Consider the following 17,372-nt stretch of genomic DNA (forward strand, 5'->3'; position numbering starts at 1 on the left):
TTTAGTTAAGGCATGTAGAGAAGATGTTTTGGGCAGTGGTGCAACAGGATCAGAGGAAAGAAAATGAGCAACACAATTTTTAAAACTCAGATTTTTATTAGGCAGTACAATGAAAACGAAACTGAAGTCGAGTATCTTCATCTCCTCCAAAAATGCACTTCTTCTGGGTCGGTGTTTGGAGGCTGAAAAAAATAACTTTCACACGTCTTTCTCACTTGTGGCGCTCTCCTTTCAAGGAACTTAACGAGACGTAAAACTACCGCCGGAGGGATCTTAACGCAGTGAAAGAGAGAATCGCTTCACAAATAAAACAGTCGGACTCTTGGAACAATGAAAAATTTCATTTCCCCCCCAATATGCAATCGTGTATTGTAGAAGGAACATAAATTCTATAACATACACTCTGTTTTTCATAGCCAAAGTGAGATTTAATTTGATGTTTTACCAAAAGTTACTGCTGATATGGAGGAAAAGCAGTTAAAACTGCCCGCTGAAAAACTAAATAACAGCAGAAATATTGCAGCAGCTACATTCTTTTGAACTCTCTTAGCAAAAAATAACTATGTTCAGATTCTGGGACTAGTTGACTTACACTTGAACGCATGCACGCACGCTTACCATGCACACACTCTGACCTGTATCAACTAAATGGCATATAATTTAATGCAATGCTTCCTACTGGAGCAAATAACACAAAAAGTGAATTATATATATCCACCTCTTTTTTTCTTTAATCTTCTGTCTTCACTCTTCAGCTCAGCAGCCCTCTCAGAGCCTCCGACATCTTCTAAATCCCCCGGTGTTGTCTCTTGTTCTCCTCAACCCTCTACACAGCCGTTACTCTTCCATGTTTACAGTTTTTATTAGCTGCTAAATTAATTCTTCTTCGGTATAACCTCCTCTCCTGATGCCCACATTTTCCATTTCATATTTTCATGGCAGAGCATGGAGAAAGTTGCTGCCCCTTCCTTCATCCACAGTGATTTAAAGAGCTCAAAGCTTTGTGTCCAGTCAGTACCGCGGGGGTGGAAACGGTCTTTTGGGGGCAAACATTGGACCAGCGTTCCCCCCTCCTCCTCTTGGACCTGGACGTTTGCCTCTCAACCTCAGCTCGGGACCGTGGAACCGAGGAAACGGTGCACGTGGGGGCCCTCTGGGTGGGTGTGGGTGGTTTGCTGGATGGGGAGGCCGATGTGGAGGCCGTGGACCAGGATGACGGATTTCAGAATGAGGAGGTGGTGGTCTCCTTGGAGTGTAGTGTGGATGAGGGGGGCTGTGGCGTTGGTAGTCAGGGCCAAAGTAAGGGTCCTCTGATGCTGAGGGAACACGTCCTCGCACTCTGGGGTGGTGGTGCGGGGGAGGGCTGCCTGGCATGTAATACGAATCATCCGAAGGGTGGTGATAAGGGTCTTCTTGAAAGAAAAACTCATCGTGGTAACGACCGAGGTCCTCTTGGTAATGTTGGTCGTCTGTGTGAGGTGGGCGTGCATCATCCGGGTGAGGGCGTAAATTTTCAGGGTGAGGGCGTAAATCCTCAGGGTGAGCGTGTAAATCGTCTGGGTGAGGACGTAAATTGTCCGGGTGAGGGCGTAACACCGCAGGGTGAGGAGGGCGAGGTCGATTATGTTCGTATAATGGCTCCTCAGGATGAAGCATGGATTTGTGTTGATGGTCGTGGACCACCATCCCACTGATGACGCTGTTGCCTCTGGTTCCAATCACCTCCCTTGCATCTGCATGGGGCACTGGCGGCTGCTCTCGGGGAATCATTGCACTGCTGGTCACAGGAGCAGGGGCATCAAAGCCACGAGGAGGGGGAGGGAACTTTGGGACAGGGGGGAGGGTATTTCTGAGGTAACCAGAGGATGGAGTGGTGCCCTGCTGTGACTCTGGAGGTTGCTGAATTCGCTCTGTTTGGTATGGATAATGTCCTGACATCTTGTTTTCTTCAGGCACTGTCATATTGTAGCCTCTAGGCTGCTGAGAGTTGCCCTCTGGGTAAATGTCACCGTACCAACGCCTTTCACTCACCCCCTGAAAGCCTTCAGCTGTCTGTGTGCTGCTGGCACCACCCGGGGCTCCTTCTCCAGGCACCAGGCCTCCTGCTTGTGCAGGAATCTGCTGGAAATGTGCAACAGGTGCAGTAATCCCACGTTCTGACATCTCATGTTTGCCGTATGGGTACGGCTGGTACACCTGTCCATTCTGAGCCACACCTGGCTGCAGGTGAGGCTGCTGTTGGTGAGGCTGCTGTTGGGGATTGTTGGGGTTCTGCTGACTGCTGCTCTGGTATGCAGCTGGAGGCAGTTCAAAAGTTTCTCCAGACTGATTTGTGTTGGAAGCAAATGGGGCCATCACTGGCTTGTCCATGATCTCATCTTGAGTCGGGGTGCCTCCACCCTCATCCCGCACAGGAGTCCCGTCCTGGGTGTCTGCCCCAGTTACCGGGCTGAGGTTATCCCCTCCCTGCACTGGGGGTGTAGAGAAACCCAAGTCAAATGTACTGAAGGCAGGGTTCCCCTGCAGGAAGCTGTGGATTTTAGATTCTAAGCTCGCAGAGGACAGGGACGGTTCAGGCTCTGTTGTCAAGTCCATGTCTCTGTGCAGAGCCTGGACCAGGGCGGAGGCTGGATTGGAAGTCTGAGGTGGGGCTGGGGAGCTTGTGCTCTGCCATACAGCGGAGCTGGTTGAAGAAGGCACGGGTGTGACAGAGGAGAGAGACGGGCTCTGAGAGGACACTGCTGAGGCAGATGTGGATGAAGGTGGAATCTTGCCTGTACTGGAGGAGTCTGAAGAGACGTTTGCAGCCGGGCTGCTCAGAAGAGTAGTAATGCCTGAGTGAAGAGAGGAAGAGACAGAAATGCATGTTCAGCAAGCTCACTGCAGGTAATGTATGATACAAAATAGATACATGAAATGAAACTAAGGTTTTGTTTTCAAACTTAGCGAAGGACTCCTTATTCTCACCATCAAGGCTGCTCTGGCCATGGACTTTGGACAGAGCCCCGAGGAGGTCTGCAGGACTCACATCCACCTTGGACAGAAGGTTTACCAGTGAACTGGCATCCTGAGGGGCCACAGAAGCAGCAGGGGTGGTCTTCAATAGGGAGCCAGTAGGGGCAGATGCAGGAGGACTCTCTGCTATTGGTGCTGCAAGACAGAGAGGGACACTCAAAATAAACTGTGTGTTTGAACAGTAAACACACTTTCAGACAATATTACAGGAAGATGCTGAGACTTAAAGGAGCAATATGTAACAAAAATGAGTAAACCAGTCCAAATAGTGAACTGAAGACAGACTGTATATTAAGTAGGTTGGAATCATATTTAATGTATGATCTATAGTTGAAGCCAGTTGTTTCCTTGTTTGAATTCAGACCAAGTTTTTAGTCAGAGGAGCCACCGGCACTTACCTGTGTTCTTCATGACTGAGCTTAAACTGTTGAGGATGGAGCCGATTTTACCCAGATCAACACCTTCCACAGCTGCTGAAGGGGCTGCTACAGGGGGCATGACCTGCGTGACAAGCTGCTCTGTTGACACCGATGGTTCTGTTTTCGCAGGGACTAGAGTGGACGTCTCAAGACGGGTGGGGCATTCAATCTGCTCCTCAACTGAGGAGAAAAATATGGCAGCAAGAGTCAGTCTGAATCAGTTATTTACTCTATGAAACAATTATATTCAACAATTTAAGTTTGTTTTTTTTTTAAAGGTAGCACATTTCATTTTGTCATTGTTGTGTGTTTTTCGACAAGTGCAGATAATTTTTGGAACCAGAGAAGTCACTGCCAATAAAATGAATAGGGTGCAATATGCTGCCAAAAACACTGAAACATAATCTCACCAGCCTTCAGTGAAAAATAAAATAATACACAGGTCACCCACCTAAAACATTAGCTCAGAAAAGGTTCTTCTTTTAGCTCTTATAGAACAAGTTAAATTACAAATGCTCACACATTTCAACCACTGACATAAATAAGGATGGACGCCACAGCTCCACTTCCTCTTGCTGTTCAAAAACGAAGCCAAAATATTCTAGACATGAGCACCACAAGCACGCAACAGTCAATCATGGCAAGAAATCCCCTTTTTATATCATCAAATAACTGATTAGAACCAAACTGATCAAAAAATTACCACTTGAACGAACATTAGAAAGATAGTAACTACCTAAAATAACAGAAACCATGTTACAGATCTTTTTTTTTTACGTACTCTGATGTTTTAGTTTGGCCCATGTCCTATCGACCAACATTAGGAGGTAGGATTTATGACCTGTACTGCAACCCGTCACCAGGGGGCAATCAAGATGCTTTGGCTACAATTTTGGGGAGCTGTCATGTTGTCCCTTTCTACATATGTCAGTGGTTTCAACCTAGAGGCCTCCATCAGAGCACAGGGAAAAATGGAAGTCAGGTCATTTATATACAGATATTGGCAGGTGATTAGCTTAAAGGGTCACATGGTAATTGACTTCCTTTAGTTCAATACACACACTATGTAGCAGAAAAGATGTTTATAGCTTGTTTTCTGACATGGCCAAAATAAATTAGTGAAAATGAGTTTAGTCAAATCTGCCCTGTGTTTGCTGCCTTTTTACCATTGGTATTCAGTTTTGGAAATCAGCGTTGTCGATTTATCTGTGCATGTGTATTCTGAATATTTGACATGCTTTTAATACTCATTTTCTGCAGTAAAACAGTTAGGTTTTTCATTAAATTATAGCCTTGTTATATTTTTCTTTTAATAAAAATCTAAAATTTTATGACCTCAATATCAAGTTTTCCCCATGGAAAATGTCAAATGTTGATATTTTTCAAGGTACTCTATCATAGTTAGAACAAAGGAACACATCTATTAGATGAGACAGGTGCATAAGAGAGGGACGAGTAGACCAAAGAGTTGCAGAAACTATGAAAGCAACTGTTAGACATTCTAGCATTGTCACAACAATATTGGAAATATATTACATTGGCACCACAAACAAAATACTGGGAAAGAGCATCCTTTCAAAGATCAAACTACAGTATAAAAATATCATCTTTATACTTGTACATGAGTAAAAGATCATATTTTAACCTATTAGAGCTGAGTGTAGTAGTTAACATAGATGATATAAGGTAGTCTGGAGGTGTTGCAACTAATAAAAAAAGAACTGGGCGTAAAAAAGCAACAGTAAAAACAGTAAAATGTCAGATAAATGGCTGTCTGTAGTTCAATAAATGTGTCTAATTTTAATTAGATGGCTCTACAAGTGGGCGAAGTGTTCCAGTGAAACTGGCTGTGGCACAGATTGGAAGAAATGCTTGGATGGTCTTCGTTGACATATGAAAGCTGTGATATGAGTTTTGTGTGATTTTCTGCATGAGTCAGTGACTTCGCTTGCCTATTTCTGGTGGTGCTTCTCATTATTTCAACACATTTTCTGCATAATGCTGCCACAGAAAATCGGTGGGAAGAATCACAAACAGCATTTATAAATATTGCATTTAAAAAACTCTCACTGTGCAGTCCCTAATCACCATCTCACTGCTTACCTATAATGCCACCACTGTCCATTTCTTCATCAGAAAGTTCCATGTCTTCCACTTCACGATTGTCATTCTCCCCGAGTGTCTCCAGGCGTCTGGGGGATCCTCCCGGTGAAGACAGAGGACTCGGTGCCGGCGGCTCTGCCTCATCATCCATAGCAGAGCCATCGAGATCTGGATCAGGGTGGGCCAGTTCCAGACCATGAAAAGGGGACTCTGAGCCCGTGGGTGAAGGTGCGTCTGCAGAGGGTGAGGGGATGGGTGACTCATCCAGGTCTGGCAAGGTGGCCTTCAGGGAGTCCAGTTTCCGTTTGAGGTGGGAAACCCGGTTAGCAAAAGTCTGGTAAGCCTGGTAGGTATAGCAGAGGCAATGGACTGTCAGTACATGAAGAGTAAAATAAATATATATATATGTATATTTATTATAATTTCTTCTTTCACAGTCCATACAATAAGAATTGTAATCTCTAATATATTTTCATGCATGAACATGTGTGCCTCCCATCTCACTTTTAATTAAATATACGCTCATTAAAGCTGCAACGATTAGTTAATTAATTGATTAGTCGATCATAAGGAGCTAGTTTCCACCTATTTTGATAATCGATTAATTGTTTCAGTCATTTTTCAAGCCAAATGTCAAACATTTGCTGCTTCCAGCTTCTTAAATTTAAGACTTTGCTGCTTTTCTTTGTCAATTATGATAACAACTAAAGAGTCTTTGGATTTTTGACTGTTGGTTGGACAAAAGAAGCAATTTGAACACAACACCTTGGGCTCTGGGAAATTGAGATAAGCACTTTTCAACGTTTTTTGAAGTTTTACGACTAAACAATTAATAGTGAATTAATCAGCAGATGAATCAATAATGAAAATAACTGTGCCATAAAACAGAAGGAGTTATGCTGAATACTCTGAACATAGACACTAGCCCAAGGTGGTTCTCGGCATGTTATGGGCAAGGAAAGTGACTAACAAATGAGAGCCTGAATAAAATAAATTAGGCTAAAAAAAAAACAAGGCTGGCATAATTTTACTTGGTTACATGTCCTGTTGCATAATTGTCATAGATGTAACATCACAGAAAAATTTATTGTTGCAAAAATATGAAACGAAGGTTGTGAGCTGTTAATGTAAAAAAAAAAAACAAAAAAAACCAACCACATAAAAGGGATAGGTTGCATTTTTTGAAGTGGGCTTCTATGAGGCACTTGTTCATAGTCAATGTATTACCTACAGTACCAGTCAACAAGCCCTCAGTTTGGAGTGACACAAGTACCAGTATAGAGACTAAACAATGTAGCCGCTCAGAAAAGGCCCACCAAAAAAACTGAGTTAAATCAATATAAACAGGAAACTGTCATCATACAAGCCAGATATCATCATCTAATTCAACAGGACTCATATTAGAAAATAGGTCATTTTACTTGTGCTCTGCAAAGAAAAATTACCCATTTTGCCAATGGATTCTGGTTTGCGTAGAGAGAGCAATGTTTGGCTTCTATAAAGAAAAAAGAAAGACTGTCCAACAGAAAGGTAAAGCACTGAGAATATTCTAAATATACCGTTCACTTTAACTGATATTGTTATTTTTTGTGGCTAAAATGTGTTTTGCTGTTCACCCTGTCCACAGCAGTACACTGCTTAGCTTCCTACACCAGCAATCCTGTTGTTCCTCCAAACTGGGAGCGAGTCAGTTGCCATCTACTGTAGGTAATATGCTGACTGCTCCCTCATACAACCCCACTTCAAAAAATCCAAACTAGCCCTTCAAGTTTCTTATGATTGCTAACCAAACCAGATACAATACAACAAATACATCAGTCACTCACATTAGCAACAATCTTGACCTCCTTGTACTGCATCTCGTAGAAGATATCTGCATTGCTGAGCATCTCCATGAGAGGAGGCCCTATTTTCATTTGATTGTCAAGGAATTTGACAAACTCCTTTAGTTGTGCACTTCCTTCCTCAAAGTCCTTGAAGAACTTCTTTCCCCCGGCCTTATCTGTAAGAATCAAGTATGCAAGCATGATTTTTGAGCCAATGCAAGGAAGTGAAAAACACAGTGATGATCTTGCAGCCAAGACCCATCTGTGTTGTAGTAGGACAGATGGTACATAAGTAGAAGGTGACTACAGCAGGCACCTTTGAGCTTCTTGAGACCCTCAGAACTGCAGATGTCAACCCTCATAGCTGCCAGCTGTTTTTCTCTCAGGTCGATCTCCTGCGCAGATCTCTTGTACTTGGACAGTTCATCTAATAGTGCCTGGGGCTAAAGAGGAATGAGCAGTTAGTCACAATGTCAGACTAACATAATATCTTAGTAAAGGAGAAAAAGAGGACAAATAAACCCCAATTCCAAATTATGAATAAAAAAATAAAGACCGAATGCAATGATTTGCAAACCCTTTTGACCTATATCAAATTTAATACAGTACAAAAACAATGTATTTACTTTATTGTTCATAAATGTACACTCAGTCTGAAATTGAAGCCAGCAACATCTTCCAAAAAAGTTGTGACAGTGGCATGTTTACCACTGTGATACATCACAATTTCAACATTTCAGCGTTTGGGAACTGAGGAGACTAATTGTTGGAAGTATTGAAAGTGAAATTCTTTCCCATTCTTGCTTGATATACAACTTCAAGTGCTCAAGAGTCCAGGGTCTCTGTTGTTGTGTTTTGCGTTTCATAATGCACCACACATTTTCAATGGGAGACAGGTCTGGACTGCAGGCAGGTCAGTCTGGTGCCTGAACTCTTTCACCACAAAGCCACACTGTTGTAACACATGCAGAATGCGTCTTGGCATTGTCTTGCTAAAATAAGCAAGGACATTTCTGACGTTGTCTGGATGGCAGCATATGTTGCTCTAAAACCAGTATGTACCTTTCAGCATTACCAGGGCCTGCACTGATGGGACAGTTACCCATGACGCCATGGGCACTAACACATCCCCATACCATGACAGATGTTGTTTTTTGAACTTTGAAGGTCACAGGCATTCAATGTTGGTTTTCAGCCTTGCCCCTCACATACAGAGATTCTCTGAACCTTTTAATGATATTATGGGTAATAGAGAGTTAAATCCCTAAATTCCTGCAGGTTTGGGTCACACATTATCCTTAAACTGACTATCTGCCTGCACAGTTTTTCACCAAGAAGTGAACCTCCCCCGATCCTTGTGGACGACTATGCTTATTGAGGATGTCCCTTTCATACCCAATTATGATCCTGTCACTTGTTGCAAGCTAATTTATTTACCTGGAATGTTTCAAACAGGTGTATTTTGAGCCTTCCACAACTTTCCCAGTCTTTTGTTGCCTCTGTCCCAACTTTTTAAAATGTTTTGCAGAGTTCATCTGACTTCTGACTTTTCACCACTTTTTTCAGGGAATTGGGGTTTTACCAGCATGACTACATTTATTAGCTTATTTTGTAAAATAAAAATGTTGCAGTTTAGTTAAGTTAAGTTCAGCTTAAAATGTCACTTTCTTGCTTACCACAAACTCGGCGAGAACCTTGGACTGTAGATCTGCTTTAGACTCAACTGGAGCTTTAAGAAAGTAAGAATAAAAATTAGAGATAACATCCAAGTTATGTTCTCAGTATTAGGATAACAAAACTCAACAGAAGTAAAAGCAGAGTTACAGAAGTATAAATGTATAGTAGCTAATAGAACAACTGCATGCTGTGACTAACAATAATAAAATACTTTAAATTAAACTTTTAAAGATTAGTGTTGAGATTGAGTTAACAGAAAGTGAGGAAAAAGATAAGCACATTTACTTTTTTGCTCCACGGGGGTCTCAGGAGGGGACTCCTCTTTGACTAAGCTACTCCTCAGCTCAGCAATGAGTGTCCCTGAATACACACCCCTGTCCTCCCAGATGGACAGTATCCTTTCCACCGATTTAATTACCTTGGTGTCACCTTCAAAGCTGGAAAAGGAGAGGGGAGGACAGAATAAGAACAAGTGAACCAAGAGAGTATTATTTTTTATTTTTTTTGTTGCGATGACATCTGTTTTATTTATGTGTGAGGAACTTCTTTGAATGAATAAAACAAATCTAGGACAGAGGAGACAGAAGCAGTGGAAACAAAAGATAAAGGAGGTTAAAAGGAATGATAAGGAAGATTATCAATGCATCTAATATTCTGTACATTTTCCTGTTTAAATAACTACTTACTTGACAAGCAAGAAGGCGTCACGAAGCACCTCAGCAAACGCTGTACGGTAAACCATGGCATTTTTTCTTTTACAGTTCTGAATGACATCGTTGGCCAGGTAAAAAAGGTTGAGTCTGTGTGAGGCATCAGCTGTTGGAGGGAGGAGAGACAGTATCATCAGAGACAGAAATATTCTGCTGAGGAAAAAGTGGAGTCCAAATAACCTGAAAAGAGACTTCTATCTTTGTTAGTTTTCAAATATTTTTTTAGATATCTGTAGTGCTGCAATGTATTAATTTTGTGAATAATAATGATGATAATAATAATCTACTCTGTAAAATATCAAAATGACTTAGCATTCATCACATTTTACCTGCCCCAGGCAAGTGGGCAATCCTAATAGTTGAGCCCTGTCTTCTAAGAGGCATGTAGTCAATGCATATATGACATTTAACCAACATCAGACTATGCAACATAACTTCACACATTTTATTTTATTTTATTTCGCACAATAAAACAAAGCAGCAGAAACATAGCAACAAAAAGCAGCTAATTTTGCAGGTGAGGCTTATAGAAGAAATTTCACATCAATAAGCATAATAAGCAAATTAGGAATGCACCAATACCATAATTAAGTACTCATATCAGTACTCAGCATCGGAAAGCACCCAAATGTAAGTGCTTGTACTTGGTCTAAAAAAGTGGTATTGGTGCTTTCCTGAAGCAAATACAAACATGTAATCCACAAGTGTTCTGCAGCCATGGGGTCAAAAAGCAAACATAACCACCATCATCAAAAAACTTTTTGCCATTTATGATTTTGTGATGACAACATAGAGCTTTCAAGAGAGTGAGTGAAATATCAGCCTACTTAGTTTTCACGTATGTAAGACTTATGTATAATCTGACATTTATGATACTGGTGCTGACATGATACCCAGGTTCTGGTGTGGACACCAAATCAATTATTTTTTATGCTTTACTGACTGAATGACTAGACCTTTTTGTAATTCCCTAAAAAAAATATCTCTCAACTGCATGATCCAGTTATGTCATTTGAGAATATCTTGAGTAAAACTGAGAATCAGACCAAGCATTCTCTGGCAATTTCATTTGTACTTTAAAAGAATAATATGCAACAAATTCTGTACAGACTCATATAAACATAATACCTTTTAATAATCTTTTATCACCCACTAAAAGGGTGGATGTATCTGCAGAGAGCTCTCGCCCTGTATTTACTCATTTTCTCATTGGGACCAACCCAAAATGGTGGTATTTTACATCCTGGGAATGAGACTAAAAAATAAACTATCCTTCTGGTGCCTTTACAAAAAGCTCAAACAATCCTACTGATTTGATCTTCAAAAGTACTGGATAATAACAAGCCATAAAAATGCAAAGAAAGCCCATTAGCCAAACAGATCCATATTAGGCAATGCATGACTATGGGAAAAAAATAGATCTACAGGAAACTGATTATCTTGCATAAACTTAATACATCATTATTATCTGTGAACAAAGGGTGAAACATCAAGTCTTCAGAATCAACCAGTTTTGACAGCCAATACATCTACAAACAAAGTTTCCAATTACTAGCTTAAATCCTTCAGGTGGCATGACACAACACACAAACCCTCAGGAGTTACAGCTTTGTCACTACAACGGGACGCACAAAGAGCTGTTGTATCATTTTAAGGGTGAAGGGTTTAATAACTAAGTCAACTGCAAACGAAAAACCTATAGTTTTTCTCATTTGTATTTACCGAAGGTATTCATCAAAAAACATTCACCAAAGAAGAAGACCAAGATTTATGAAATCTGACAGTTTGAATGTGTCAACAAAAACTGGAAAAAATTGTACTCCATACAAAGCCTCAGTCAAACTGTATTTGAGCTGGCTGAAACACATTTATAGTGCACTGAACACACACAACAAGCTAAGAGAAAGACAGTCAATAACGAGGCAACGAAACCTCTGAGTTTTGATAAATTTCTCCACTTTCATGGGGTTTGGGAGTAAAGCCTTAGTCCAACAGTCAACCTTGGTATAGAGGTTCATACTAAAATTCCTTATCTCAGAAATGGTTTTGGAACATCAAAACAGCAACACATTAAAAACACAAAATTAATTAAACGTACAAAAGGAATTTCCTGCATTCATCACAATAAAGTCATTAAAGTGTTCAGAATGCAAGAAAATGTAATTACACAAATAATGAATTAATGAGGTATTTAATTTCATTTCAAACCAACACCTGTTTCTGTGACAAATCTCCATTTTTCAATAACAAGGACCTCTTTAGGTTAGCAGCGTACACAAATAACCTTTCCTAACAAAACTCAATGTGTATTTTAACTGCCACTATAAATAAAAACTGGAGCCTGGAGCCAACAGTCTTCTCCCTATTGAAATGGGAGACCAAACCAAACTGCAATGTTTTGAAAAAGGAAAAATGTGTGAGAAACAGCATTATGGTGGGGTTTTGTAGAGCTGCATAGATGACCTGAAACCTTTGCTCTCCAGATGAAAGAAAGCATGCTTGTTTGGTACAGACCTCAATACATATCACAACATCATGATTTTAATTTTTTTTTCCAGTGAACATGAAAATTGTCATGTAAAACTGATCATTTCCAGTAACTGCATCACATATCACATTTTCAGTCAAAATAATCACAATATGACTTGAAACCATGCAGCCCCACTATTGACTCATCTGTACAAACTTTACATCAAAGGACAGATAGGAAATGAAAAAGCAGCATTGGAGATTGTTCTAGCTAAATACCATCACCAAAAGTTTATTCAACCTTAAAGCTACAACAAGGAACTTTCATATTTTGTTGTTTTTGTAGGCCGACAAACCATTTGTCCAACCAACCTAAGGATATTTCACCTAATTTACATGATATAAAACAGAGATAAGTAGCATTGCCTCATATTTTGAGCAGTACGAAACAACAAGCGCTTCAACAATGGGATTCTCAGTGGAGTACTAAACCCAAAATCCAGTGAGCATATTCCAAAAAATTTAAAAGGTAGCACATCTTAAGTCTTCAAATCAGGGTGGACAAAATACTCACATTTCAGTTATTTATTTAGTTCACATCACAAAAAAACAAATGCTTACGTGTTTCGGCACAAAGCCTTCATCAGAGCGTTCGCAGTACTGTGCAGGTTCAATGTATTAATATACACAAGGGCAGAGAAAGCACACAGCACACAGTTTTTTGTGATGTGAGGTAAATAAATAACTGAAATGTGAGTATTTTGCCCTCCATGATTTGAAGACTTGAGATGTGCTATCTTTTCAATTTTTTGGAATACTCATTTACATATTAAGATCCTGAAAGAAACAGATACTCCATTATACAAGCAGCTATATGCTGTTGGCCATCATGTCCAATTCATGTAATAAAAGTAATTAATATATCGTTCACCAAATGTTTGTTTTAATGTTGTTAACTTGTGGCATGAAACTTGAGTTTTCAGAGAATCTTTGACAATGATTACTCCAGCACCCGAAAGTCTTAAAAAGACTTTATAACACATACTGTAGACAGGAAACACAGATTTACAATTCACATTTTGACAGATCTTGTAACAAAAGCTCATGCAATCCAGTTTTTAGGTTAAAAACACACTGTCAATTTAATAAACAGCTATGTAACCAATGCCAACAAGAAGACAGTGTTTCAGAGGATAACGCCATACTGCAACCTACTGTTACTGTTTCTACATTTCCACACTAATTGCAGTGAGGGAACAAGTCATACTGTCTCACTCAGAAAAACACCAGTGTCAAACTTTATGCTGAGTTTGTCTAATGCTCTATTCTCACATTTACAAACATACAAAGGTAAAGTTACACAAGACCAAACCAATAAACAGCACAGACCTTAACTCAACAGAGAAAGCTCATGTGAATGCCAGGTACAAAGGTGGGAAAAGCCGTACATTGGTATTCTGTTATGAAACATACATGTGTGAGTTTTGTTGTAATATCTCCATATAGTGTAAATTCTGTTTATTTTTGCTGCTGACAGATTCATTACAGTAAATCACTGTACAATTCCTTTACATTCTCAGATATACTATAACTTTTACACATCTGTAACAGAAACATGCCACTATCTGTGACTACGCAACAAACTTTTAAAAAGTGCAGTGCCAAAATTGAATTCCTCCCCCTACTGTGAAAAGTGATCAGAAAGTTTGACATTCTATTATACTAATAAATTTTTGGCTGATAACAGGAAATGTATATTATTGTTTATTATTCTGATAATTAAATTATACCAGATGGGTGTACTGCAAAGTGAGATTAATGAGTTAGTGAGGTGTGTCATATTTAAAGCCAGAGTTTTCCATGTCACAAAGGTTTTCAGTTTTCATATCAACTAAAAAAAAAATCCATAGTGTGCATATTTAATTAAAAGTACTATTCAAGTCCCTGACAGAGGTCATGGTTTAGCTGTTTCAACTGTGAATTCATCAGTCAGTAGACTTCAAACCAATTTTTTTATCAACACTGCTGCAGAAGATGAGATTATTTAAACTACACTGTTAGGCAGCAGTAGGCTCAGAACAGTAAAACACTGAATAGAGTAGCACCATGGGCCAAACTAAATCTAACCAGCCATTTAATAAATTCCTTTTTTTTTGGCTGGTGAGCAAAGAAAACCAACCACTTGCACATGTTACCAGCGTTTGGCTGGTAGACGGTGTTAACTTTGGTCCCCACAAGAAAATGCACAAAGGGAGCATAACAAAAACTAGAACAACAAAGGTGTTAAATTAAATTTGGACACAGGGATCCTGTAGAAAACAATATCACAAGATAATGTAATAAAGTAGGTGCCAGTTGATTCTCAGTAGCAGGTGCCAGTTAATGGAAGGTCCAATTCCCAAACAATTTTGCAAATAATCAATTTGCCAAAAAGCAACCAACACATGTAGCTTGAACCTGGGAGTTTTTGGGGCCCATGGAAGTGGGGGCCTTGGACACTTCCCCCAGCTGGTAATCAATCTCATGACGCAAAATCAAACACCCTCCCCTTTAACTTTTCCTCAAATGTCTTCTTTTACTCACAACCCGAAGATATTCAGTTTACTATCACAGAGTAAAGAAACCAGAAAATATTCACACTTAAGACGCTGAAATTGGAGAATTTTGAGCTTCTTTCTAAACAAAAAAATAATAATAGCTCAAATTGATTAATCAATTATCAAAATAGTTGATTAATCTGATAATTGATTAATCCAATAAATCACTGTAGATCTACTTTATATCTATGTATCACTGTTTATGCATAGATTCTATATTACGTATATTATATTCTGTCTATAGAATGTCGCCAAACATAAACATTATTTATCACCTTGTTAACATTTTTTTACTCCTTAATTCAGCATCGGTCTCGGCATCGTCCCTAGAATCCAAGTATCGGTCAGGCCCTACTTGAAAACTACTGACAGCTTGGTGCTGGCTGGCTAAATTAGGAAGAGCGCACATTTTAAACTGCAGTGTTCCGGTGATCCTGACTCTGCCATTTACTAAGTTAAACACAGTAAAAAAAAACAAATAAAAAAAAAAACATATCATCTCATAGTTAGCTCTACTTAAGCACTTTGACTGGGACAGTTGTGCCCGAACGAGAGCAGCAGTACAGTTGAAGCAGTAACTGTCAGTTTAACAGGTAGTAAATCTACTTACATTTCTTCAAACACTTCATCCAGTGCCGCACTATCAGACTGTGGTACTTCTTGTTGTCGATACACCACGCTGCCAGTCCTTGAATCGAGTCCATCGTGTTGGTGACATTTTGAAACTTCTTGTCCAAAGTGGACTCCAGAGAGCCTCCAGAAGAGGCTCCTGCTCCCGCTGCCATGTCCGGAGGAGCGCGAGCTACTCTAACCGACTGTTAACATTCCAAAAACCAACTGAAGTTAGCCAAAGCTAGCACTTAGCTTAGCATGCTAGCTTTAGCACAGTTCAGCAGCCGCTGGGCTGCCATTGTAATGTTAAACCAGCTTAAATGTTTGGTATAGTGTTTCCAGTCACTCGCAGTGTCTGGAAGTTTTCCACCGTGAACTTCTGTATCACAGCTGGTAGTTTGTTTCGTTTTACCATTTCAGGCTAAAAGTTAGCGCCTTCCGACATCCTGACATATATCTCTAAGCATCCTGGATGTCTGTTTACTCGTTGCTGCTGGTGGAGGGATGAAGGACACTTCCGCACACACGACGTTAGCATGGCGCCACCCAGTGACACGGAAGCTAAGTAAATATTTGTTAGCGCCACCTGCTGCGTTTTATTGGTAACGTAAAACTATTTATTGTATAGCATACAGCAAGTTGAACAGTGGTGGAAGAAGTTGTCACATCCTCAACCTTATAATACAACAATACAATACAACAATGTAAACAAAATAAAACACAAATAAAATAAAATAAGTTTCTATAATATGTATTGGCTATCGATCTCTATTGTATCCTCATATATACACACTGTGCAGTAATCCTGTTACTGTGCTACTAGCCTGTGAATTTCCTGCTTGTATCCTGTGCAACCCAGTCTGTGTGCAACTATCCTGTCACAGGGCAATAATGTTACATGTGTGCAATTATCCTGCACACAAAGGTGTACATAGTATATTAAGCTTTTTCCCTATTCATTTTTATTTTATTTGTATTTTATTGTACCTTATATGTAGACCATGTTTGGTTTATTAATGCTGATGCAAGAATATAGAGCCAATTTAACCATTTAAATTCTACAGGGTAGTTTAATCGATAATTATACATCATAATTTATAAGACGATAATTGGTTTTGTTTGGTTGGTTTTGAATAAATTCCGTGGTGTAAAAGTTTTTCAAAACTCATCAGTCTTATAGAGCCAATGTCTGGCCATAGTAATTAGACTTTTAGTGTTTAATTATGATAAATCAATAAACTGATCAGTTTAAAAAACACTATCAAGTGATTGCATTTGCATTTAATCTATTACTAAACTCAAATTATGCATTTTATTAAAAAAAAAAACTACAGATTTGTAAATAAAACTCTTGTCAATACATAACTGCTGGTCAAGAGCTCCAGTGGTGGAACACTGCCAACATATTTAAATGAAAGAAAATGGACATTTCATATGTTAAAGCAGGAAAAATATAATTAATGACTGACTTCAGACAATACTGTCACCATATTTCATTCCAGAAATCAACAAACACATTCTGTGTTATGATGAACCACATCATTTGTTTAATATAGAAAAATATGTGCATTTGTCAATCAGTCACCATTAATGACAAGTTCATTATAAGAAACAAAGATGAGCCTTAAACAAAACTGAAATCAAGAAAAATGAAAAACATACCAACTGGGGAAATAAGAATTCTGTGCTACTTTCAGTTTTTTCTCATTTCACAAATGAATATTATGACTGTTACATTTTATATACCAAAACAGCTTTACATTGTTCTCCACCACGTGCTTACAGTCTCCATTTTAAACAACATAACACAGGGCCAATGAAATGACTAATGCTGAAGCATGAGAAACATCTACATAGCAGCACATTTGGTTTGCGATGACATGAGGTGACACTGTTAGTTATATAATACATTTTTTTGTGTGATTGATGGTGTCATTTCGGGCA

At 39.3% G+C, this 17,372-nt stretch overlaps 1 protein-coding gene across 2 annotated transcripts; it reads right to left on the bottom strand.

The window, feature by feature from the left end:
- Positions 1 to 76: 76 nt before the first annotated feature.
- Positions 77 to 15,933, bottom strand: rprd2a (regulation of nuclear pre-mRNA domain containing 2a). 2 transcript variants are annotated; one of them, XM_084739516.1, is made up of 10 exons: positions 15,427 to 15,933; positions 9,727 to 9,856; positions 9,326 to 9,477; positions 9,040 to 9,092; positions 7,680 to 7,806; positions 7,364 to 7,539; positions 5,538 to 5,880; positions 3,414 to 3,614; positions 2,968 to 3,150; positions 77 to 2,834 (listed from the first exon to the last, which is right to left on the bottom strand). In XM_084739516.1, the coding sequence occupies exons 1-10, from the start codon at positions 15,599 to 15,601 to the stop codon at positions 1,012 to 1,014; spliced, it is 3,363 nt and encodes a 1,120-aa protein (XP_084595642.1). In that variant the 5' UTR covers positions 15,602 to 15,933; the 3' UTR covers positions 77 to 1,011. The 2 variants fall into 2 exon arrangements, with proteins under 2 accessions (XP_084595642.1, XP_084595641.1); XM_084739515.1 differs by having other exon boundaries at positions 9,320 to 9,477.
- Positions 15,934 to 17,372: the final 1,439 nt, after the last annotated feature.

The sequence above is a fragment of the Lutjanus erythropterus genome, chromosome 16 (assembly GCF_056507025.1).
Source record: "Lutjanus erythropterus isolate fLutEry1 chromosome 16, fLutEry1.hap2, whole genome shotgun sequence".
NCBI classification, from domain to species: domain Eukaryota; kingdom Metazoa; phylum Chordata; class Actinopteri; order Lutjaniformes; family Lutjanidae; genus Lutjanus; species Lutjanus erythropterus.